General features: G+C 57.6%; 2 protein-coding genes across 9 annotated transcripts in view; one reads left to right on the top strand and one right to left on the bottom strand.

Annotated features, from left to right (window-relative positions):
* KANSL1 (KAT8 regulatory NSL complex subunit 1) overlaps positions 1 to 11,610 on the top strand; it is a 91,971-nt gene extending 80,361 nt beyond the window's left edge. For 2 of the 4 annotated variants that reach the window (XM_084301331.1, XM_084301330.1), the window contains exons 9-15: positions 386 to 547; positions 877 to 1,028; positions 4,181 to 4,299; positions 5,272 to 5,329; positions 5,944 to 6,056; positions 8,558 to 8,804; positions 9,248 to 11,608. In XM_084301331.1, the coding sequence (XP_084157457.1) occupies positions 386 to 547; positions 877 to 1,028; positions 4,181 to 4,299; positions 5,272 to 5,329; positions 5,944 to 6,056; positions 8,558 to 8,804; positions 9,248 to 9,493 (1,097 nt within the window). In that variant the 3' untranslated portion in view covers positions 9,494 to 11,608. Of the gene's footprint in view, positions 1 to 385; positions 548 to 876; positions 1,029 to 4,180; positions 4,300 to 5,271; positions 5,330 to 5,943; positions 6,057 to 8,557; positions 8,805 to 9,247 lie in introns of all 4 variants that reach the window. The other 2 variants (XM_084301332.1, XM_084301333.1) reach the window with 2 other exon arrangements.
* Positions 11,611 to 12,573: 963 nt separating this feature from the next.
* The window catches only part of MAPT (microtubule associated protein tau), a 43,835-nt gene continuing 33,071 nt past the window's right edge, over positions 12,574 to 23,337 (bottom strand). For all 5 annotated transcript variants that reach the window (XM_084301212.1, XM_084301215.1, XM_084301214.1 and 2 more), the window contains 5 exons: positions 22,642 to 22,734; positions 22,403 to 22,495; positions 18,786 to 18,867; positions 18,177 to 18,289; positions 12,574 to 15,628 (listed from right to left, as the gene is read on the bottom strand). In XM_084301212.1, the coding sequence (XP_084157338.1) occupies positions 15,413 to 15,628; positions 18,177 to 18,289; positions 18,786 to 18,867; positions 22,403 to 22,495; positions 22,642 to 22,734 (597 nt within the window). In that variant the 3' untranslated portion in view covers positions 12,574 to 15,412. The remainder of the gene's footprint in view (positions 15,629 to 18,176; positions 18,290 to 18,785; positions 18,868 to 22,402; positions 22,496 to 22,641; positions 22,735 to 23,337) is intronic.

Genomic DNA, 23,337 nt, shown 5'->3' with positions numbered 1-23,337 from the left:
CCCCTCCTCGTCCCCGCCGCGTGCACAAACACCGCCCCGGTCTCGTACCCAAAAGCAGTGCAGTTTGGGAGGAGAGAGGAGGATGCCCTGCAAACGGAGCCCTTGGGGATGAGGCCAGGGCTGAAGGTGAATCGTGTGCAGGATGCTGAGGTGGTCTCGGCTCGTAGGGACCCCTCCTCGCCCAGCCACAGGCTGTGCTCACGCAGCTCTCCCAGCACGGGCAGCACCAACGCTCAGCTCAGCGTGGCTGCCCGGGGCCGGGATGGTGCTGAGCCCGACCTGGCTGGATTCAGGGAGCTGCTCCGTCCTGCCCGAGCCTCCTGTGCCGACAGAAAGAGAGGTGAAAACTGGCGTTTCATAGCTCTTTCTCTGTTCCCCTCCTCAGAGCGCTCACATCAAAAAATCCAACCAGACAAGGCACACAGGCCGGCTTTAGACGATTTTACGGCCGTGTCCAAGGCCGAGAGAGCGCCAGAGCGCTCGCTTGTCCAGCCTCCTGCCTATGACAAAAAGCGATTGCGAGACTGCTCATCTGAGAGGAGTGAAGGTAGGCTCCCACGGCCAGGTCTCTCGGGGGGAGCTTGGGCTTTGCTGCATACCCAGCCTCTCTCCCCCTTCGGCCTCGGAGAAGGGGGGAACGCACTGCTTCTGGGCCTTGTCACCACCGCAGCGACGCCTCGTGTGCTCTAACTGCTTCATCCCGCAGGGCCTGGCGAGCTGGCAGCTGCGGTCAGAAGACGCTTCTCTTTCCTGCAGTGCTCCTCAGCACCGGCCATTTCTGGTGCAGACGGTCCTTCTCTCTGCCCCCAGCCCCCCGGCCTTTTGTGGCTAACGTCTCTCTCTCTCTCTCTGTTTTCTCCTTCCCTCCCCGTGCAGTGTTGAAGCATCATGCAGACGTCGGTGGCCCGAGCTACTTGTCGGCGGCTGCGACCCCTGCCCCTCACAGCCCTATCGCACGGCAACTGTCCACCTCCTCGGAAGGCTCTGCCCCTGCCAGCACGAGCTCACAGGGCACCTCCAACTCAGCCGTAAGTATCTGCTGCCCATCTGGAGGGGCTTCTGAGCTCCTCTCCACCATGGCGTGGCTCAGCCTTCGAGCTGTTCCACCTAGACTTGAGGGCTCGGTGTTCCTCTTACCTCGCTGGACCCGCTGCTTCAGCTGATGGTGGGATCGCCGGCCCTTTTTCTGCTCTGCCTTTGGGTTTGCTGCGTTTCTGGATTGACTTTGGCTGTGCAGAGAGCCAGTCAGCTGCAATTAGAGGTTCACTGCTAGTTCAGTAGCTGCTGGTAAATGTTCCTGTTCCCAGTAGTCCCCTGGCTTTGCTCCACATCCGGATTTTGCTTTCTGAAGTTGTCTGTGGATGCCAGGAAAAAAAGAGTAGAAGAGCTGAGCACCAGCAGCGTGTTGCTGCTGCTCCAGCAGTGCTTCCACTGCGATGTCTTCCCCTTCACGGCCTGTTCGGTGTGTGCTGGGTTGGAAATGGGGCTGGGGCAGAGCAGTGCTGGCTGGGACCTCAACTTGCACTTGGACACGGGTTTCAGCAGTTGCTTAACTCGTATTGCCCTCCGAGATCTGCTCAGCCTCCCAGAAGGATAACGGGATTTGGGACCTTTATGGAGCAGTGCCTGCTCTGAAGATGGCCCAGGGAAGCCCCTGGCCCCTCTCTGTGGCGCAGCCCAGGCTGGATGTAGGGCGGGTGGGAGGCATCTGTCCCTGCTGGCTCAGAGTCCGCCGCGTGCCCTGGTCCTTGCTCCGAGCTCCGCCAGCTCCCAGCTGGGTTCCTGCCCAACACACGTTTGCTGTTGCGTCATCAGCTGTGTCATCAATGATGCCAGCTCAGGGTGGCCGAAGAACCCAGCCAGCAATGGTAGCTTTTGCTAGAAGGCTCTAGGTGTTGTGGGGAAGGGGACAGCTCTTCCCAGCAGCTGTAGTGTCTCAGGATGCCATCTCTCTCTGCTTCGTGTGCTTCTCTTGGGCTTGCTTTTCCGCTTCTCTTGCTGCTTTTTCATAAACCCCTTCTGAAAAGCGAGGTTGCTGAGCGGTGCTGACAGCCTCACAGCTGAAATGATGCCCTCAGAAATGTCCACTGAAGGGCGAGGGGAAGCCCTGCCGGGTATCCCTGCGCCACCCCTCACTGCCCGAGCGGACTGGGTGGGCCGTTAACGGTGCATCCTGGCAGCTGGTTCCTAAAACTCCTTTCCTTCCTTGCCGAGACTCTTCTCGGTTCGTAGCACTGGCAGATTTTGACTCTGTAGTATAGATTGGAGAATTAAACAAATGTGGTAAGCAGAATCTATATTTGTTTTGGAGAAATGGTTGTTGGTGGGTGGTTTTTTTTGCATTCATGGCTGTGCCTGTTCGTGTTGAAATTAGGATTTATAAAGTCTGTCTCTTGCAGCCTGCAGACAAGCTGAGGCTGCAGCTTTGACTTACAGGCTTCCCCATTCAATCTCAGTGGAGTGTCGATTCTGAAAACAGATGACAAATCCAACAAATCTGCTGATCACCAAAGTCCAGCAACTCTCCCCAGTCCCAGAAAGCCTCCTGTGCTCTTCCAAAAGCCCGAAGCTATCGGTGTATGCATGAGTTACTGTAAGGCAGGCCTGGGTTTGGGTCTGGCTTAGTGGTTTTGCAGTAACTACCAGCACGCAGAACCTTGCATGAAATCAGTGCCCCCAGAGTTGTTCCTTAGGGGAGGTGGAATGAGCAGGATTGAACGGAGAGCAGTGTGTGTGAGGGGAGGTGCAGTGTGCTGCACCCTAACTCTCCGTGGGGCAGCGGGGCTGTGCAGTCTTGCCCGCAGTCTTCATTTTCTTCTGTGGTTCCCCAGCAGATTCTGCTTCAGAAATGCTGCTCCTTGTTGTGTTTTACCAAATCCGATACAAATTTGGTTGAGGCAACTGAGCGAAGTGCTGTCAGCGAGTGTGGGTTGAGCTCCGAGCGTAATACAGGAACACTGCTGCTTGGGGACACAAAGGCATCTGGTAATAGGATTCCGCATGGGGAAGGGCTGCTGTTCTTCTTGGATCAGGGAACAGATGTAAAAAAGGACGTCCTCACCCCATCTGGGTGTGCTGTGACCCTACCAGAGCCCCCCCGTGCAGCACAGCCTGCCCGGCCTGCTGGGGTGCACCCAGCTTTGGGCTTTGGCTCCCAGGGGCTGCGCACACAGCTCAGAGCACCCCCAAATACCACCCAAACACCAGGAACGTGCTGAAAAACAGGGCGAGGAACCTGAACCGGGGCGATGGCAGCTGCCCACCCGCTCACATCCTCATCCAGCACCCGCAGCGGGTCCCTTGCGCTTCAGCTCCTGCTTGGTTTTGCCCAAAAAGCCACGGGGATCAGAGGGGGCATAGGTAAGGTGCAGGTGGCTTTGTCAAGGAGGCAGCACCCCAAGCTGATGGGGAAGGTTCGTGTCGCCGTGCCGGCAGCGCTGCTGTCACAGGTCTGGGGGAGGTTTTGGGATAGACAGATGGTAGGAGGGCACCCAGCGTTCAGCCCGGTTTAAATAGCTAAGTGTGTAGCTTATTTCTGTCTTGGAAAAGCTATTCCAGTCAGAAGTACGATGCAGATGGAAGCTGTTAGGTTCTCGGTACAGCTGTCAAAACCCGAGATGAACTGCTGCTGTCTGGCTGCTTCCCATTCCTGCTTTGCCACAGCATCTCCTGGCAGGTCCCTGCAGTGCCCCGAGGAACGGGGCTGTGGTCCAGACGCGTGGTCCTTCCCTCTGCCCCCGTGGTCTCACCGCCCCCTTCGCACAGGCAGGAGGGAATAGGATCGTATTAAAGCAGTAAGATCGTAGTAAAGGAGACCTTGCTTCATCTTTTGCTGGCTTGGCTTTTCAGCCGGATCCATGTCGTGGTGGCAGCAGGGTGGAGATGGTGGCAGGAGCTCAGCAGCCCCTGCTCACCTCGCTGCAGTGCCCGCGGGGCCACCGCAGCCTCGTCCTTGTTCGTGCCTTCCAAACCAAGGGCTTTGGTCGCCCTGTGCCCATGGGGAAGGAGGGCTTCCAGCAGGCAGTAGGCAAATTCTGTTCCCACACAAATTGCTGTTGGCTTTGGGGTCTTTCAGTCGCACGAGACTACGTCCCGTGAGGCCACGTCCTTTTTGTGTCAATGGTTTAACGCGGCGAAACCTGCAGCCCTTTCTCACGTTGTTCTTGTCCTTTCGTTCCAGCAGCCAAGGAGGAGGAGAGGGGAGAGCTCCTTCGATATTAACAACATCGTCATCCCGATGTCTGTCGCTGCAACAACGCGCGTGGAGAAGCTGCAGTACAAAGAGATCCTCACACCCAGGTACGTGCCCCAGCCCCGGCTCGAAGGGGTCTGCCTGCTTTCACCACGCAGCTCTCAGGCCTCAAATTAAGCCTAGGGCTTGCTCCTGTGGCTGGTGAGGAAAGGAGCTTCCTTCCTCCTCGAGAGTAAGAGAAAATTTGGAAAACTTTGGCTCATATCACTGAGGCAGACTTTGGGCTGAGGTAGGGCTGCGTTGTCTCAGCGTCCATGGTGCAGGAAAGCCACCTGCGCTGCTCACGTCTCCCCGAACAACCTGAAGTCATTCTGGTTGTTTTCTGCGCCTCTACAAAGCTCCTGATTGCAGTGAGCTGAAGGTCCGGGTGCTTCCTGGTGCTTTCCATGCACCCGGGTGTGCCCAGGCCCCCTGGGCTTGGGGGGGCTGATGCCGAGAGTGGCTGTGGCCAGGAGCAGAGGCAGCCGTGGGAACTGGGAGTCTGTGCCCGAGCTGAGTGCGAGGAGGTGAGCTGTCAGCCCTTGCTCAGATGATCTTGAATGAAGCCTGTTGCTGGGCCAGAGGAAGAGGAGGAAACACTGCAGCATCTGCTCTGCTTCCTCTGCCCCCACAGGCTCCAGCCACGCTGCCAGAGCAGCGCCAGGAGCTGGGCAGGGGCAGCGAGGAGGGGCTGCAGCAGGAGCACGCCAGGAGCAGCGTTGCCCATGGCTCAGCCCACTGAGGAAGGACAAATCTCCTGCGTGGGCACTCAGTGTGCGCAAACCGCCCCCTTCCTATGGAAAAACTTGCTCAGAATGGGTCAGGCGAAGGCAGGAAATGGAGAAACTGTTGTCTGGTACCACGGGGGGTGGATTCGGGTAGATAAATGTGGCTAAAGCTGAGCCACATTTAAAGTGTTTCTCGTTGTGCCAGGGTTGTGTTTCTTCTCCCACAGAAGGTGGGGGGGGGGTGTGCTGGGCACATGCTCGGCCGTGCCCGTGCCTTACTGGGGTCTGACGGTCTGACTTGGTGTGTTGCAGCTGGCGTGAAGTGGATATCGGCGCTCTGAAGGCGAGCCCTGATGAAGACAACGAGGAGGTGAGAGCTGCTTTATGTCCCCCGTAGCTCGGGACGGGGTTGATGGCAGCTAACGGTGTCAGTGGTGGATACTGGAAGGGCACAGACACAGGGACCTCAGCAGAGGTGCAATCTTTTCCTTTTTGGCAACAAAAGGGCACAACTAGCTTTGCAGGAGCCATTCTGGTGTTGGTTTCTTTTCGGAAACAGCGTGATAGGGCAGAACTTGGATTAGCTGACTGGGCACAGCTCAATTTGAGGTCTGATTGCTGTCAGGAGACCTTTCTGGGCAGCAATCTTTTATAGAGATAGACTAATCAAGAAATCATGACCAGTCATGCTGCTCTAGTTATTATTTTAGCTAAACTGCTATGACGACGTTTCCTTAAACCTCTGTGTGAGTGCACTCGCTCTGGGATGAATGGCTTTCCTTTGGTTTTTAGTTCTTAATCCCTTCCTTAGCAATGCAGACTGAGTTTAACAAGGTGCTTGCTTGCTCACTGAGGCACCTGCCTCCCTCCAGACATGAACATTTACTTAAACCCATGCTGTAGCTAACACTGGAAGAACTGCACGTAGCTGTGCGTTTAATGTAAGAAAAGCCCTGACCAAGCCCTGTACCATTCCCTTTCCAGATCGAGGACTTGTCTGATTCGGCCTTCGCTGCTCGGCACGGCAAGTGCGAGGAGATGGAGCGGGCCCGGTGGCTTTGGAGCACGAGCATGCCCCCGCAGCGGCGGGGCAGCAGGTACGCTGTCGGCTCCATGTCCCTGCAGGGCACGGGTGTCCCGGGGTCAGCAGCGCTCGGGCAGAGGGCACAGTGTGCTTCCCTTGGCCCAGGCGTTGTTCACAACAGATCTGGCTTTGTTAAGCTGGCTGGTGGATAAAAATGGTTGGATGTTTGTGCTGGCATTGGGAAGGTTGCTTCCATCTACAAGAGCAGCTTGAGGAGCCCCTGCAGGAGTGGGACAGGGTCTGGCTCAGCCCGGGGGTAACTTACCCACCGGTGAAGTTGCAGACGAGCAACTCTTGCACTCTGGGTTTGGATCCTGAGAAAAACAAAAGGGCTGAGCTGGGCATCCTTAAACAGGAACACGGAGCAGTTGTGCTGAGCGTTGTGCTGCGGATCACATCGCTGCTCGCTAGCTTCAGCAGTGTTGCTTTGGTGTTCCATTTATACGTGTCCTTCCGTTCCTCTGATCACTTGACACTTCGTTCCTGTGCTGCAGCCTCTTTTTGTGAGTGGGTGTCTAAAGCTGCATGCAGTTTGCAGCTGTGGCTCCCTTCTTACACAGCTTCATGATGAGATTTGCTCCTTTCCGTTTGGTTTCTGGTGCCTTGGCCTCGAACCACTCTGCTCTTGGGCAGAAATTCTTGCCGAAGTGCAACTGCAAGACACACTGGCCTCCTTGGTCTAGTTGTGGTTTCAGATCAGCCCTGTCGGGGGGGTGTGGTCGTGCAGGACTTCACCAAAGGTTGCATCTGTCAAGCTCCATTTCTGCTGCTACTGCGCTTCATCTGCAGCTGCATTTCCTGGCGCTGGTTGAGCGTGGGACATTTTGGTGTTTGTCTGCAAGCTTCTTCAGTCAGTTTCTCACATCTGTTAGTACTTCACCCTACCTTTCCTCTTCTCTGAAAACCCCTTGTAAGGATGTTGGTGCAAGATGGTGTCCTGACTGGGTCACTGACATAAATTCATGGTGTGGGTGTAGAAATGCTGGTGAAAAGGGACCTCTGGAGGTCTCTGGTCCAGCCTCCAGCTTGAAGCAGGGCTGAAGATCAGGTTGGCCGTGGCTTTGGCTAACACGGCGTGAATGCTTCTGAGGATGGAAGTTCCTCCACCTCCGTGGTGGCTGGAGCAGGGCTGTGCTCACTTGGGAAGCAGGTTTTGCTGCTGCTACAGGAGGCAGCAGTTGGATCCTGCTTTCACCTCTCTGCCGGATCGAGCCAGCCCAGCGCCCTCTGCTTCTCATGAACCCCCCTCTGCTTCCCGTGCCCATCCTGGGACCCTGCAGGGTGGGATGGGGATGTTGGTGCCTCTGCTCCACTGGCCACGTTCCTCGGTGCAGCCGAGGATGTGGTTTGCTGTGTTTGTGTTGAGTTGTGCTGAGCTCAGCTTGGCGTTCACCACATCCCGAGCTGCTCCTCGGCAGGATCCTTGCCTGGTCCTCCGTGGCCAGCCTGGGCTGATGCTGGGGCTGTTTGCTGCAGCTGCTTTGGTCCTGAGAAACTGCTGGGGGCCTCCTCCTCACGGCCCAGGAACTGCTGCTGTGCTTCGGCCAGTCCTTGCCCCTCACCTGTGGCCTCCTGGGCCAGGTGACAGCAGTACAGATTGGGGTGAAGTCGGTTTCTCTGAAATGTCGTTCTCTGAAGTGACCTGCCCTAGCAGATCTGCTGAGCATCTTGTGGTCTTCCTGCCTCGTGTACATAACAGACTGTTTTGTTTTCTTCGTGTAGCAGCTTCTAATGGCATCTTGACTCAGCACATCGTGCTCCATATAGCCTGCTGCAGGTGTAGTTAGTGCAGTTTGGGCTGGGTTTCTGTGTTCTGATGAACATCATAGCCCAGGTACATTTTGGAGTGTGATCCTTGGCCATCCTTGATTCATCCACTTGCTGCTGGAATTCATCTTGATAAGATACCCACAGATAGGGAGGTGTGAGATGGGCTTTTCTGCTTGCAGCCTTTGGGTCTCTTATCAGGCAATCTGTGTGGCTGCTCGAGCTTCCTTAATTCTTGGTTTAAATCTTCTGAAGTCGAGGGCTTTCACTGTGCTCCCACCGTGCTGAATGTTGAATTTGGTGCGGGTTCAGTGTTACCGATTCACTACAGTTGCTTCTTGGACTATCTGTGAGGTGTCAGGTGGCGTATGGATGATGTTGGGAACACTTGGAGGGGCTGCTAAAAGAAATCTGATTTCATAGGGACCTTCTCATGGTGGCATTTAAGCAGCACTCATGAAGTAGGAGCCGTGTGGGACAAGTTTCCTTGGCGGAGCAGCGTCAGCGCTGCAGTGCCGCATTGAGGCAGTGGAGATGGGCACGGGTGGGCCTGGAGGAGTCAACCTCGGGGCTGTGACGTTCCCTCTCAGTGCACACACTGAATTCCTGCAGCACTCCCCATTGCATGGGCCCTCCCGAGGCGCGGGGATGGTGGAAGGGATCAAAGGGTGGCATCGGGTGGCAGAGAGCGGTCTGGGCGCTTGTAACAGGACCGAAATCAGACTCTGGGATCTGTTCCTCCCTCAGGTCCTACAGATCGACAGACGGACGGACGACCCCCCAGCTGGGGAACCCCTCGACTCCCCAGCCGCCATCCCCCGACGTGGGCAGCTGCCACTCCCACTCGGAGCTGTCCCACACCCACTCCCCGCGCAGCCCCATCAGCCCCGAACTGCTCTCAGCCCCCCTCACGCCCCTGTCCCGCGACTCCATGCGGCTTCTGTCCAGCGAGGACACGCGCTGCTCCACGCCCGAGGCCGGCCTCGACGAGCAGGTGGGTGCAGGTCCCGGCTGTGGCTGCTGGCGCTAGCGCCGCGCTGCTCACGGCGTCGCTGCAGCGACCGCTGCAGAGGCGTGGAGCTAAATCCGGTGCTCAGACTTGGCTGGTTAATTCCCCTCGCTGGGGGGCAACAGCTTGGAAAGCTGCATGTGGGGAATTCGGCCCCAAAGCTCGGCTGGACGGGAGGTAGAATCCCGTCCCGTGCTGGAACACATCCCGCTGCCCACCGGCAGTGGGTTCGGTTTGGCGGCCGCTGCGTCCTCGCCAGGGGTGCTGAAGGTCCTGCTCTCCGTGCCGCGCTAACGGGGCGAGACTGAGCCCGCCCCAGAGAGCTGCCCACCTCAACCACCGCTGCGGGCAGCCGGAGTCATGCACGGAGGGGGAGCAGAAGAGTTTGTCCGGAGGCTTTTCCATAGCCTGGTGTCTCTTCCCTTTAGGCCGTGCTGCCCTGGGAGCGGCGCACCTTCCCACTGTCGTACGATCCCAGGACAGAGTGCGAGGACCAATCCGACCCCCAAGACCGGTCGTCGCGCTGCACCCGGCGCACGTCGGGCAGTAAATCCTCCCGGGAGACCGATGGCACTTCTGCTTTGCCCAACCTGGCCAGCCTCAAGAGCCGACCCCCCCTGGCGACACCCTCCTCCTCTTCCTCCGCAGCAGTTCAGCGGCCAGCGCACAGATAGAGACATACGGGAAGACATGAGCAAAACCAACACACAGAACTAACTCTTGGCATTAAAGCTTCCAAAATCTGCGTTTGATATTCAAACATCCTGCCGGGAATTTTCACAGTTTTTAGTGAATTTAAGGAGTTTAGAAACTGTTTTTTGTTTTTGTTTTTTTCCATGTTTCCTTGTCACACAAATGAGAGCCCCCAGATTCCTCCCAGCAGAGTGAAGCCTCGGGAGGGGAGCAGCCCACCAGTCCCCCTCCCTCTTTTCTCCCCTCCCCTCTTAGGTGTATAAAACTAGAGCACAGGATTTAGCTGACTAGCGGACTTCGGGGATAGTTTTTCTCAAGCAAAAGGGTGTCTTTTTCTCTTAACCCGCTCCCCCTCCCTGAAAGGTTTTAGTGGAGTGAAATTAGTGGTGAAAAAGTGATGTCTTGGGATTGCAACCTTCACTAGCTGTCTGTCTGTCCTCACGTGCAGCGTGCCCACCTTGCACCACCACCCTCCGGCGCTGCCCTCCCGCAGCTTCTGGTTCCAGGTGTCCCGGGGGGGGGGGTGACACCTCCCGACCCCCCTCCCCTCTGCCCCCAGCCGCCTGCCGCCGCCTCCTTCCTTCTCCTTGTCCCGGAGCAGCCGCCGGCTGTGCCGAGCCCTGGCCACTGCCTCAGCCGGGGAAAAGGAAGGAAAGGACCCTTTTAGCCGCTTGACGCACAGCTCCGCGTGGGAGGAGAGGGATTTCGGGCGCAGCCCCGTTCACACCTCACATTGTTACCCTGGGTGGAAGGTGGGGAGGGGAGAGCCCCCCGCGCGCTGCGAGCGGAGGCAGGACGCGCCGTGCACTTACGGACCCTTTGGGGATGTGATCGTTGTCCGAGGCCAGCAGCAGCTCTCGGCTGGGAGATGCGGGGCTGTGGCTGTGGCTTCGAGCTCGGCCTTTGTGTCCCCTGCAGGGCTGGGAAGGTTGGGTCAGGGCAGCTCTGGGCTGCGGCTCCAAGGAGTCGCCGAGAGCTGCGGGTCGAGGGAGCGTCCCATGGCAGGAGCGGGGCTGGGCAAGTCTGGGTTGCAAGGCCGAGGCGCTGGGGTGGCTCCTTTCGGTGGGTTTGGTCTCAGAGAGAAGGGGAAAAAAGCGAGGGAAGAGCGGCGCTTTGCCGGGTGGGTGGGCAGCTCCTGCCGGCGCCGACGTGCTGGGAGGGATGGGGATCCATCACCACTGCTTCGCTCCACTTCCACGCACGGTCCGAGAAAGGTGTCAATTCTGTTTCATTTCCAAGTCTGGTCTGACACGCCACCTCCTGACAGGTATTTTATTTTGGAACCGACTTCGCTGTTGTTCCTCCCGTCCCTCCCTCCCCCGGCCCTTTGCACCCGCAGCGACTCCCGGATCCCGCACACCGTTCCCATCTGTAACGCTTTCTGATCCCGACGGTGTGGCTATTGGTCCCTGTCCTGTTGCTAGCATTGTGCCTGTCTTACGTATAATCACATCACCAAAAAAGGAAAAAAAATACAAAGGACATATTTTTTTTTCCATTTTGTAATCGTAAAGAAATAGTAGCTAAACTGCTTAATGGTTGGGGTTTTCACAATTTTCAACATTATCTAGTGTTTTTGGTTCTGTTCTAGTTTAAAGGATATGTCATCGTTTCTTTAAAAAAAAAAAAAAAAAAAAAACAAAAAACAATGCTACCATATCCCTCCGCATAAGTGCTTTTCTATTTATAAGGTTGAAAATTCTGAATAACCCTTTTAGCATTATAAAAACCACAAAAAACACCTTGTATTTTGTAAATATTTTCTTTTCCTGCTTTGAGCTGTGTAATGTCCTTGTTATATAGAAATGCTTTTCTTCCGAGAAGCTGATCTTTGTTAATGTCTTGATTCTGTTGGCAAAGCACAAATGTGCTTATAAAAAAAAAAAAAAAAAAAGAAAAAAAAAGATTAAAAAAAAAATTAAAACAGAATATTCCATGCAATGTGTGTTTGTGAAACGCTGGCTTGGGGTGGTGCAAGGGAGCCTTCGGTGTGCTCAGCCCGGTCCCGGCCGATCAGCCGCTTCCCTCCCACCGCCTGGGTGAATGGCCTCTTTTTTCTTTTATACCATTATTTCCCAGCAGTTATTGTCGAGGAGTGAAAAGAGGAATTGTTCCGCGGGATCTCTGGATTTAGGCGTTGTTCTGTGGTATCAGATCAAGCACGACCAGGGCTTGGTGGCGCTTCCCTGAGAGAGCCCAGGAGAGCCGAGGTCTGCCCTGTGGCCACCAGTAAATGCCTGGGGCTGGGTGAGGCATTTATTTTGTGTTTAGGGTTAAGTCATGCCCAGGTGGGGTTTGTGGAAATGAGGCTGTTACTGCGACACTCGAATGTCTGCAAGAGTGGGAGGCGACTTCCTTGTCTGCTCTTAAATTTCCAAGCTGAGACCATTCTTTGTTCCTGGTAACCCGTGCGGCTGGGAAACGGGCAGCTGCGGGGTGAGTGTTCGCCCCATGATCAAAGGAGTGGGAGGCAGCGACCTGTGCATCACCAGTTTATTTACAACGAGGAGGAAAAATCCAATCTGAAAAGCAAATGGTGGCAGCCAGCGGTCGCACTGGCAGCTGCGCTGGTTGCGGGCATTAAACTCGGGGTTTCTGACCCACAAGAAGAGGCGGTGACCTTGGGAAGGTTTGCAGTGGTTGAAGGCCTTTTGGGGCTGCTTTGTGGCCCCCAAAGTGCTGGCACCTGGAGGGTCCTGAGCTGCAAAAGCTACAACCACGATGAGCAAGGGCTTGGATGGGGGCTGGAACTGGTGAAGGGGACAAAGGCGTCACCGTGGATTTGAAGTGGGCTCTGAAAAACCCCCAGTGCTCACTGCTACCCGTGGGCAGAGCTGTCTACAGTCCCCATCCATGGCACCCCTGGGGATGCTGCTGGCCATGGTGGGGGGTTTGTCATGGACCACAGACAACATGCGCTTGCCCTCCTTGCCCCCCCTCCAACCCCACAGTGCAGCCAAAACCCAGCCCCGGTGTTTGCGGAGCCCCCACGTGCCCACCACCAGCTCCCTGCTGCTCCCCAGGCGTTTCCATGCTCCCGCTCCACGCGACAGAGGCGGCGTTTCTTGTAGTAATGACTTTATTTCCAAATTCACTTTTACGGCAACAGTGTAAACCAGTTGTTAAAACGCACAATACACTATGGACATTCACAGACAGGAAGCTAAGCTAGAATGATACACTGAGATCAAACCTGCCCTCCCCTCCCCAGCGCACGAAGGGGACGCGGGACTGCCACCGCCACGGCAGTCTGACACTGGCAGTTCACTTAACAAGCATAATTTTGAGTGCAGAAAACATGGTTTTGGAATCAGTGCCGGTTTCAACCCTTTTCAGACCAAGATGTGTGTGGAGTAAAGGGAAAGCCGTGGGTCGGTCTGGCCAGCTGCTCGCGGAAACCCCCAGGCCCGGGTCTGAAGGCGGGTCGGGGCTGGGGCCGTGGCTCGGGCTGCTGGGAGGGGGCAGCGGGAGGTGCTTGGGGGGGGGGAATGAGGCTGTCCAGGCCCCCCATGCCCCGGTGGACCCAGGGCAGGGGCCGCTCGCTGGAGCCGCAGGTGAAGGCCGGCTCCCAGCACTGGTGTCCCTCGGGAGCAGCATGGAGGGGGCTGTGGGGACGGGGCTGGGCGAGCTGAGCTGCCGCGCTGCAGCCAGGGGGGTGGAAGGGGTGACGGCGTGGGGGTGGGGATGTCTCCCACTCGCTCGCTTTTACATAGGACAAAAAAGCCACAGCGGCGCCTACATCCCACAGCGATACAAAGGGGGTCACAGACTTAAATACAGAGGCTTACAATCATCGAGTCAACTGAAACGGAGCTAGCGACACGCCGGACGTGGGCTCTCGCCCCAGGGGCTGCAGAGACAAGGGCTGGACCCCACCACCACCACCTCCACCCCACCAGCAGCGCTCCAGCCTGGAGCAGGCGCCCTCCCCAGGCCTCCCCCTTGGCCCCAGCGCCCTGCAGAGCCCAGTGGTGTGCACCCGTGCGAAGGCCACGGCAGCTTCCTCACCTCCTGCTAAGGACGGGAGCAGGGAGTGAACGCGGCATTGCCCCAAGTAGCAGCAGCTCAAACAGCCTCGGCGGCTCCCAGTCCCCACCCCGAGGCCTCCCCCCTGCTGCCCCAGTCAGACCGGGATTTTGGCCCCAGCACTGCGTGCCCCTTGCTGGGAAAGCTCGGCTTTCCCTGCAGCACGGCCCTTTGGGCCCTGTGCCAGTCCTGTGGGGCATCCCCCCGCCCTCAGCCCCGCTTCCAGCTCTGCCCCAGCCCCTCGGCTCATGCCTCCTGGGGGAGACGGGGAGGGAGGATGCGCGCTGAGCTGCACCGATCGCATCTCAGCCTCTTTGGTTGTAGAAGGAAGGGGCGCACGGGGACGGCGGTGGGTGCAGCACAGCCCCCGGCCACCCCCTCACGAGCCCTAGGTTGCCACAGGAACAAAAGCGGTGAAAGCAAGCAGGCAGCTCCTCTCCCCTGCGTGGTGTGTGGGGGGGACGGGTAGTGCTGTGTGACCGGGACACCGGGTGGGTGCAATCGTGCTGAAACCGGGAGGGCACCTTGGAAAGGGGCGGGCAGTGCCACCGAGCAGCCGCTGGACTCGGGACAGGGCCAGGGGCGCTGCCGCCACGCACCACTAACACCTCCCTCGCGCCTTCCCCTCGCGTTCTCCCATTTGTCTCCTACCGCTGCCAACGGCACGAGACCAGCAGAGCCATGGAGCTGCCACTTCCGTGACCTCTTAGCTGACCTTGCAGGGAAGAAAAAAAAACAACAAATCAACCCCAAACTGTTACAAGCTGCACCCAAATCCAGGAGCCATCCCAGCCCTGGAGCTGTGAGTGCCCCTCGTGCCGCGTCCCCGGGCCCCGGGAGGCGCACAGCCACGGGGGCGCAGCACCGGGACACCCTGCGCGGCCCCCAGGCCCCCCCAGGGAGTGGGGAAGCGGCGCTGCGTGCGCCCACGCACCCGGCAGGCATGCGGTGCCGGGTCTGGGCACAACCCGGAGCTCGGCAGGGGCTCCCCACGCCTGCCCTCCTCGCTGGGCTGCAGCGGAGCCAGCGCGGGGCAGCGCACAACTACTTACAGCGTTTTCAAACACATGCTCGTTTATGAAAACAATCACCCTGGCACGGTCCAAGCATATACAGACAAATCTACTCTACGACACGAGGGGCTGCCAAAGGAACGGGGAAAAGCCTCTACTCATCCACTCAGCGGTTCCAGCACAGCCTCGGAGAGGGGGCCGGCCGGCCGGGGCCCCTTCTGCAACGGGACACCCTGGTGTCGCCGGTACTCCAGCTGCCGGAGCTGAGAGCGGGATTAGGGGATACCTGGCAGTTACCTTCATACACATCTCGGCTTTCAGAGGGAAAAACAAAAGGTTTCTTCCAAATCAGCAGGCAAATTTAATGCAGAAAGGGAGGGCGCCTGCCTGCAGTCCCTGGCTGCAGCACCCACTACCTGCGCTGAGTGCAGGCCAGGCCTCCAGCCCGGGCATCGTTAGGGTAACGAGCGTGGGGAGCCCCGGGGCTGTCACCCCCGCTCCCCGCAAGGCCCTTGGGGTGCTGGGGTCAGCGTCGTGCTGGGGCTGCCCCCTCCACCCCCTGGCTCCTTCCCGCCGGGACAGCGAAGGGACGAGGGGATGAGGGGAGGGAGTGGGGACGGGCACGGGCTGTGCACTCCGAGGAGCAAGGGGAGAGGAGGTTTTGTACCTCATAGTGTCTGATTTTGAAGTCCTGGAGCTAGAGCTGAATGAACAGTAAAAGCAGGTTAAATCATTAACCAGTTAGGGGATGGGGAAGCAGCTGTAAAAGGAACAGAGGAAGAAGGCCAGATTATTATTTTTGTTTCTTTTCTTTTCTTTTTTTTTCCTTGTCTTCTCTCATCGTTGCCCGCCGTGCCCCGATCACAAGCCCTGCTTGGCCAGCGAAGCGGACACTTCGTCAGCTAGCGTGGCGAGCTGGGGGGAGTCCACCATATTGATGCTGCCGGTGGAGGAGACATTGCTAAGGCGGCGCGGGGAGGCATCTCCGGAGATGGTGGGGGACTTGTAGACGATTTCGGCGCCGTGGTCAGTCTTGGCTTTGGCGTTCTCGCGGAAGGTCAGCTTATGAGTCTCAATCTGCAATGAGAGGAGAGGTCGGTGAGATAGAGGACGGGGAGCGCGGTCTGGAGAGGCCGTTTTTACCTGCAGGCCATCCACTGGGCCACTGCCACGGTGCAGCTGGGAGGAAAGCGGTGAGGAGGCAGCCGAGAGCCGAGCGTGGCGCTGGGGACAGCCCCCTCCCCTGGGCTGCCTGCTCGGGTCATTGGCCTGATCCCTCCCAGTGCCCCCAGTCCTCAGGCACATCCCTTCCAGTCGCACACACTGGGAATGGGCGCAACTGGAAGGGGGTGGCAGGACTGGGGCACCTCGGGATGCTGCCGACTCCTTCCCAAGCGCCCAGCCCCAGCGCAGGGCTGGGTCCCGGGCACAGGACTCAGCTGGCACGCCCAGGGCTGCTCCTGCTCCCCTGGCTGGGGTTTATGCGGTGGGGGGGACGCGCACGGCTCGGCTGCCCCTTACCCCACGGCCCAGCTGCTCCCACGAGCCAAACCCCTCTCTCCTGGCGAGCGCGAGGGGAGGTGAAGCGGATGAGGTTTATGAGGTTTGCTACTTACTGGTGCCCTCCCCAGCCGAGTGCAAGGCTGGGGGCTGGCTCTCCGGGGGGGTGGGCGGCTCCAGCACCAGGGACTGGAGCCCAGCAGGGTCTGGGCTCGGGGTCCGAGCAGCCTGGGGACAGGTCTTGTCTTCCTTGCCTTTCTCTCTCTACAGGTGAAGAAACCCGCCCAAGGCGGTGGGGTGCAAAAAACGCATCAGCAACAAAAAAAAAAGCAAGATCCAATAAATGTCAACCAGAAGGAAAAAGACCAAAAAAAGAAAAGAAAGAGAAAATTGGTGGAAAAAGATCTGAAAAACCAGGCCATTCACTGACTCATAGGAAGAACAGCATCACCTTGGGAGACAGGAGCCAGGCTTCCCCTGCCAGTGCAGGTATGGGGCAGAGCACGGAGCACCCCAGTGCCTGCACTGCAGCCAGCCCAGCTCCGAGGTATTGGGGCCAGGAGAGCTGGGGACGTGTCCAAATGGATCCTTCAGCAAGAAGGGGAATGAGGACGAGGGAAAGGCTGGGAAAAGGGCAGCAGAGCCGACCCAAGCCGCTGTGTTTGCGGGGCTGACCGGGCACGGCTGTGTCCTGTGCCCACCCTGTGGCCACAGCATCCCACCTCGGAGCACCTGAGGATGGTCCCGGTGCTAAGGTGTGAAGGGGAATGGGCTGGGGAAGGGAAGCAGACGAACTCCAGACTGGCAGCCTCCTCCAGGTGTGGATTTAGGCAGGATTTGGGCAGCTGCCATGCAAGGAGGCGGAGGCAGGTGATCCCGCTGCCAGCTCAGCCCCCTGCAAATAAACTCCCCCTCCAAAGGGCAAGTTCTTCAAGCTATGGCCCAGTGAATGTGCCCGGGTATGAAAGAATCGTCAGCGTCGTAATAATAAAAATGATGAAAATGGGCTCAGTGAAGCACAGGGCAGTCTGATGCGTAGCAGCAGTGAGAGAAGGGTAAGGAAGTCAAGCGGTCCCTCCGGCAGAGGCCAGCACACCGCTGGGAGATGAAGAGCTGGGAGGTGCACAGAGAAAACATGGCCAAGAACAGAGTGCCAAAACACAGGAGCCGAAATAGAGCCTTCCCCTCCCATCGAGAAAAACAGTGTTTGAAAAACAAGCAAGAGAAAAAGCCCCGTTCCCTAGGGAAATTCATCCATGTGTGTCACCAGGCTGGGGTCCCAATGCTGTGCTTCCCCCATCTCCCGGCTGCCCTGCCTGCAAGGGGCTCGTCTGTCCTTCAGGTGTGGCTGCAGAGGGGTTTTTCTTGCTGACCCTTACCGGGAAGGCACCATCAAAGCCTCTGGCACAACCAGCTCCCTCCAGGTTCAGGATTTCACCCAACTTGCCTGGCTTTTCCCTCTCAATTTAACTCCCCCAGACGCGCGCCACTCCCGACACAGCCCTTGGCCAGCCTCGTTTGGGAGCCTGAGATCTGAAGGAAGACATCACCTTTCTTCGGAAATGGCAGCCTCCTGCACAGCCACCTCTTCTAAATAAAGCTAAGCCTTTAATGCTCCACTTTCACTGGGGAAGTGATGCCCACGCAGTGCCCTGACCGCCAGCTCCGTGCCACGCCGCTGAGATTCATCGGCAGCACGCGGCGCAGATGCTGACAGCACCCGTGAAAGGTTCCAGACACAAACCTGTGGTGCACAGCCTTCAGAGAACAGCAGGAAGAGCAGGAAACCACAGGAGGGGACATCGCACGTTCACACTCACTCAGGCAGCCGTGGGCAGGAGGAGGACAGGCTGCAAGCCCCACAGCTCCACCACCGCCAGGCTCCGACGTCCCCGGGGCTGGAAAACGCAGCCCGGGAGCCTTCAGCTCTGCCTCCTTCCACGGGCAGGGTGCTTTTACTGACTGCCCCCCACCAGAATTTGGGCAGCAAGTGGTTTCAGGTCGTGTGGGCTAAAGATGAGCCTGGCCAGCGGGTCCTCCTCTGAGCCCAGCCTCCAGGCACTCTCAGGGCACACGGACACACGCAGCAGCAGAGCAGCCCCGCTCCCACCACGCTCCCCTTTACCTTTTTATTTCCTCCTCCAGGAACGTGGCTGATGTTATCTAAGGACCCGATTTTCGACTGCACCTTATCTTTGAAGTCCAGTTTCTCAGATTTCACCTCCACCTGGCCACCGCCTGGAAGAGAAGAGCACCAGGAGGGCAGAGTCAGCCCCTGAGGCAGCCAGGAGAGGAAGAGCTCCGGGCCAAGCCGAGCGCTGCTGGGGCTGTGCAGAGGGCAAGGATCACAAAAATGGTAGCAAGAGTTTTGGAAACCCAGTGAAGTGGGGTAAAGAGACTTTCCAGAGGATGCTGTGCAGAGCTGGTGGGCATCCCAATGATTCAAAGAGCCACAGGCAGGGCATTATTACCCTTACTCCTCTCTACACCTCAAATTAATCCTAAAGGGCAGCGGTGTGTTGGGACAACCAAGGATGTCCATGGACCAGAGCAGATCCCTCGCCAGCCCCTGAGGGGTCAGGCAGAGCAGTTTTACGGTGTCAGAGCTGGGAACAGCGCCCAGCACCACGCTGATGCTCCCTCCAGTCGCTGCCCAGGCATCTCCCCGCACCCCCTGCATCACCCCCACCACCCTGGGAGCCCCCAGGGACCAGTGCCCGGCCACCTCGGGTACCTGGTTTGTGATGGATGTTGCCCAGGGACCCACATTTGGACGTCACGTGGCTCAGGTCCACCGGCTTGTAGACGATTTGGACCTGTCCGTGCGAGAAAGGAGAAGGCGATGAGCCCGCTGCCAGCACCAGGGTGCCCGGGGAGGGGGAGGCACAACACACAGCAGCACCTGAGCTGGATTGGAGGGAAAGGACAGCTCCAGCCCCGGTGAGATTAACAGTACAAAAGAAACCGGCATCGGAAACGGGAGATCATTAATGCCCGTGTGCAGGAGCCTCTCTTATCATGTCAGCATGCACAAGATCACCTCTCCACAGAGGGGGGGAGTAGAGGCAATTTTAAAGTGCTTAAGTGAGAAAGAAAGTGGAGTGGTGATTAATTAAGATTTGCATACACATCATCCAAAAGGAGGAGATATATACCAGAGAGAAAACGTAAAAAATTAAATACCTTTGCTGGTGTAAAACATAAAGCTTATGTCCACAAAAACTGAAAGAACAGAAATGATCAATGTGCACAGAAATTTTAAAAGAGTGACCAAAATATGCATTTCTGAAAAACGCTGCAATGGAAATAATGGTTAACAAAAAAATAAATAACTAAAAAGCAAAAGCAAAGTCTAAATATTTGGCAGGAGTTCACATAATATATAAATTAAAATGGCAATTATAACAGACTGAACTGCAGCAGTACTGCAGCATTTCCTGGTTTTATGCTGCTTTTTTGGTTGTTTCACACGTTATTGTCCCTGAACAGGGCTCCGGCACCTCCACCTCTGCCGCCCCATCCGAGGAGCGGCCGCGGCGCCGTGCCGGGAGCCACGGGGTGACACGAGACACACACACGGGGACGGTTAACGGGGAGCTTTTAGTGGCTGCGTTAGAGGTTAGACACCACGCTGGAAAACGCCAACATCTGGAAGTCTGGGAGCAGCGGCAAACACAGCACGTGCACACCACCGACACCAGGACTGGGAGACAGCGGGGCGAGGGCACGTCCCCTATCCCCCAAAGTTGCTTTGGAGCCTGGTTTTGGACTCACACCTGCGTGCGAATCGGCTCTGGCTGCAGGTAGTGAGCCTGTGCAGGAGAAACCAGCTCACGGACACCTCCGGGTTGGTCCCATCCTGCTGGGGAGCAGCCGGCTCTCGGGAGCAGGCTGGGATTTCGGGGGAGCGGGTGCTGCTCTCTGCACGCTCACCGAGCTCTCAGAAAGCACCAAAGGGACCCTTGCAGAGGAGGGGACCCCTCCGAGCAGCCAGGCAGCCCCCGAAGCAGCGTGGCCGAAGGCTTGGTTGCCCTTCTCTATAGCACCCCGCACCCTGCGCTGATTCGAGAGCCCCAGCTCTCTTGGCAGCCCCCTGGCCACCATCCTCAGAGCCGGGTGGGGACGTGGCTGTGCACACTGCTAAGGAACGTCCCCCCCTTCACCAGGAAAACACGGGGGGACGCAGCGTCCCTGGTGCTTGGGATGAGCAAAAATCTTCAGGGAGGTGCAGGGCCTGGCTCCTGCAGGGCCACAGGCTCGGTGCCACCGCCCCGTGCCCCGTGCCCGCAGGCCAGGCTCGTCCCGATGCTCACGCACGCCAAAAGGCACAGGTAAATGAGAGGGGGGGGGACAGGGAGAGGGGAGAAAAGCAACCCCAGGGGCTGGGAGCACACTGCAGAGACAGACATGGAGACAGGGTGGGGGGGAGCTCACACAGTTAACGCACTGGGTAGGAGGAGAGCTGAATTCACTTGGGAGGCAGCAGACAGCCCGCAGAAGGGCAGAGCCTTTCTGATCCCAGGGCCTGGGAGCACCTTGGGGCACTGCTGGGACCTGGGTCTGGAAGACCCCCCCCATTTCCAGAGCAAGCAACCTGCACCCCAATCCCTTTCTGCTCTCCTCCCAGCTCCTTTTTTTTCACAGGAGGGACTCAATGAACTGCTGGGAGCAGAGCAGGGGCCTCCCAGTGCAGCAAGAAAGGGAAAGGGGCACAGAGCTGCTTGCCCGGGAAACCAGCAACCTTGGGACCCCATCTCTTAGCATCCACAACTCTTACGGCAGTTTTTGCCTACTGCATCACCCTGCCAGAGCATCCCCTGGCATTAAAAAAATAAAAATAAATAAAAAAGGTATCGACCCCAGGCAGCAGCAGCAGCGGCTCGCTTCCCTCGAAGCGGCAGAGGCTGGGCAGGCGTCGCTGCTGGCAGCATTGCAGAGGATTAAGACACGGCTGCCATCGTGCCCCGGGGGCTTCTCATTGCCCCTCGATTGGAGGAGCCCCCAGGCACAGCTCTGCCACCAGGCCAGCCCGTGTGCTCACGCTCGAGCCAAATCAGCACAAAACTTTGCCCTGAGCACCCGTGCCCCGAGCGAAGCTGCTGCTTTCGGTGTCAGCAACCACACCACGTTCGGTGCTGGCAGAGCCTGGGGAGGGATGGAGATCTCTAGCCAAAAATCCAGAGGATTCGTAAGCCACTGCAGAGGCAAGTGCTTGCCCACGGTGCGAGCGCTCAGTGGAGGGAAGGATGAGCTCAGCACCTCGTGCTGCAGCCACGCACATGATGTGATGTGATGTGATGGCCAGACACCCCCTCCTGGCGTAATGCAGCAGGCAGGCCAGCCAGTGCAGGACCCGGCTTTGAGAAATGGCAAATAGAGCAGGGGACCTGCTGCACAGAGACCCAGCTCTGCAAAGCAGCTCCTCCGGCCCAAAAATAAAAGGAGAATGCCAGCTAATTTAAGACCAAGGTTGCAAACCCAGGCATGTCCCAATGCTTACGTGCCAAGCCCTCTGCAACGCTCTGTTTCCCAGGGAGGGCACCCCCAGAGACCAAAAACAGCACGACAAAAAGCCATTGGGAACGTCTGAGGGGCACCCGATGGCTGCCTCAGGTGGCCACAGACCGTGTGCTGCACCATTTGGGGTCTCGGTGAGGCTCTCTCCTTGGCCCATCATCCTTCCTGGCCCCCAGCTCTGCCTCCAGAGAGACCGGTGCAAATCCACCAACCTCTGGGGAGTTTCTGCAGGTTTCTGGCATGCTAACTGAAGGCTGAGGCTGGCTGCTCCTCTGGGAATGGCTGGAAATGCCTGGGTTCAGCTCAATTAATGCAGTGCTACTTCAGGCTCAGCCTCCACGGGCACTGGCACACGCTGGGCACATTCATTAGCACGGTGGATGTTCACACAGATCGTACTTGCCTGATGGGAACGATGAGGAACCTGGGCTTTTACATGTTGTGCGGGGTCAGGTGCAATTTAGCAGGGCAATGAGCAGTAAGGGCTGTGTTTGCTCATAAATCTATCCGTCCACTGCCTCAGCAGCTGCGTCACTGCCTGCTAGAGGCCACCCGTCCTGCAGGCAATGAGGCTTTGAGCCTTCCAGGTAGTGTAAAACCTCGGGGTTAACGGGACGGTTCGTTTCAGACACGGGTCAGTTAGTTCTGTCCACATCCAGGACTTGTTAGGGTTCTTCTACCCACGTCTTCTGGGTTAATGGGTTAAAGGACAGCACGCCACCAATGGCTATCTGACGGCGGGGCCGCTGCAGATAGCATTGGGGATTCGGTGTCTAGAACATGCCACTACTGGTCAGGATGATCACAGAGCATTCCAAGTGTGAAGGTACTCACACTGCCTCCTCCCGGGACGTGTTTGATATTATCCTTTGAGCCACACCTGGATTGAACGCTGCTATAGTCCAACTTCTTATTAACAATCTGCACCTTTGGTAGCCAGAAAAGAGTCATTGCACGTCACCAATAGCTATCTGACGGCACGGTCGCTGCAGATAGCATTGGCAGTTCAGTGTACACAACATGCCACTTAGTATAAGAACCATTATAGTGCATGAAAGTGTGAAGGTACTCACACTGCCTCCTCCTGGGATGTGTTTGATATTATCCTTTGAGCCACACTTGGATTGAACGCTGCTAAAGTCCAGCTTCTTATTAATAATCTGCACCTTTGGTAGCCAGAAAAGAGCGTGAGAAACAACATGATCATCTGCAGCTTGACCATGCGAAATAGCACTAAAACCAGGAGCCTGCCTTCCAGCGTCAGGAGCAGAGGAGGAGCTCTGGCTGGCTGCACGGCTCTGCTCACGGGTTGGAAACCGAAGACGGAGGTGGGCGAGCTTTAGCCAGGGATTACTGATGTCTGGCTGGCAAGGCAGCCCCGGTTTCCGAGGCAGAACACCAGCAGAAAAGCCAGCGACCCCCCTTTGCTTTCCCCGAACAAAAGGAGGGAGCTGCTGGGCAGCAAACGCGCTGCGGAGCGGCAGTGCTCAGTGACTCAGCACCTGCATCGGGCGGGCTGGGAGGAGGGATGGGGCTGAGGAAAACCCCGGGGCTCAGCACCCCGTCCTGGGCCAGCCCACATCTCCCCTCCCTTGCACGGAGATGCAGAGCAAACTGCGATGGATGCCCAGAGCATCCTGGAGAGCAGCCCGGAGGGGACTGAGAGCTCTGCACTGCGCAGGGCTCCAACTCCCTCTGCAGTTCTGAGGAGAAAACGCCGTGGCTGCCAGGGACACGGTCCCACGCCGGCAGTTTTCTTAACCCCCGTG

The sequence above is a fragment of the Netta rufina genome (genome assembly GCF_964035555.1).
Source record: "Netta rufina genome assembly, chromosome: 24".
In the NCBI taxonomy this organism is placed as follows: domain Eukaryota; kingdom Metazoa; phylum Chordata; class Aves; order Anseriformes; family Anatidae; genus Netta; species Netta rufina.
Note: the sequence above shows the minus strand (reverse complement) of the source record. Positions and strands in the feature narration are given on the sequence as shown.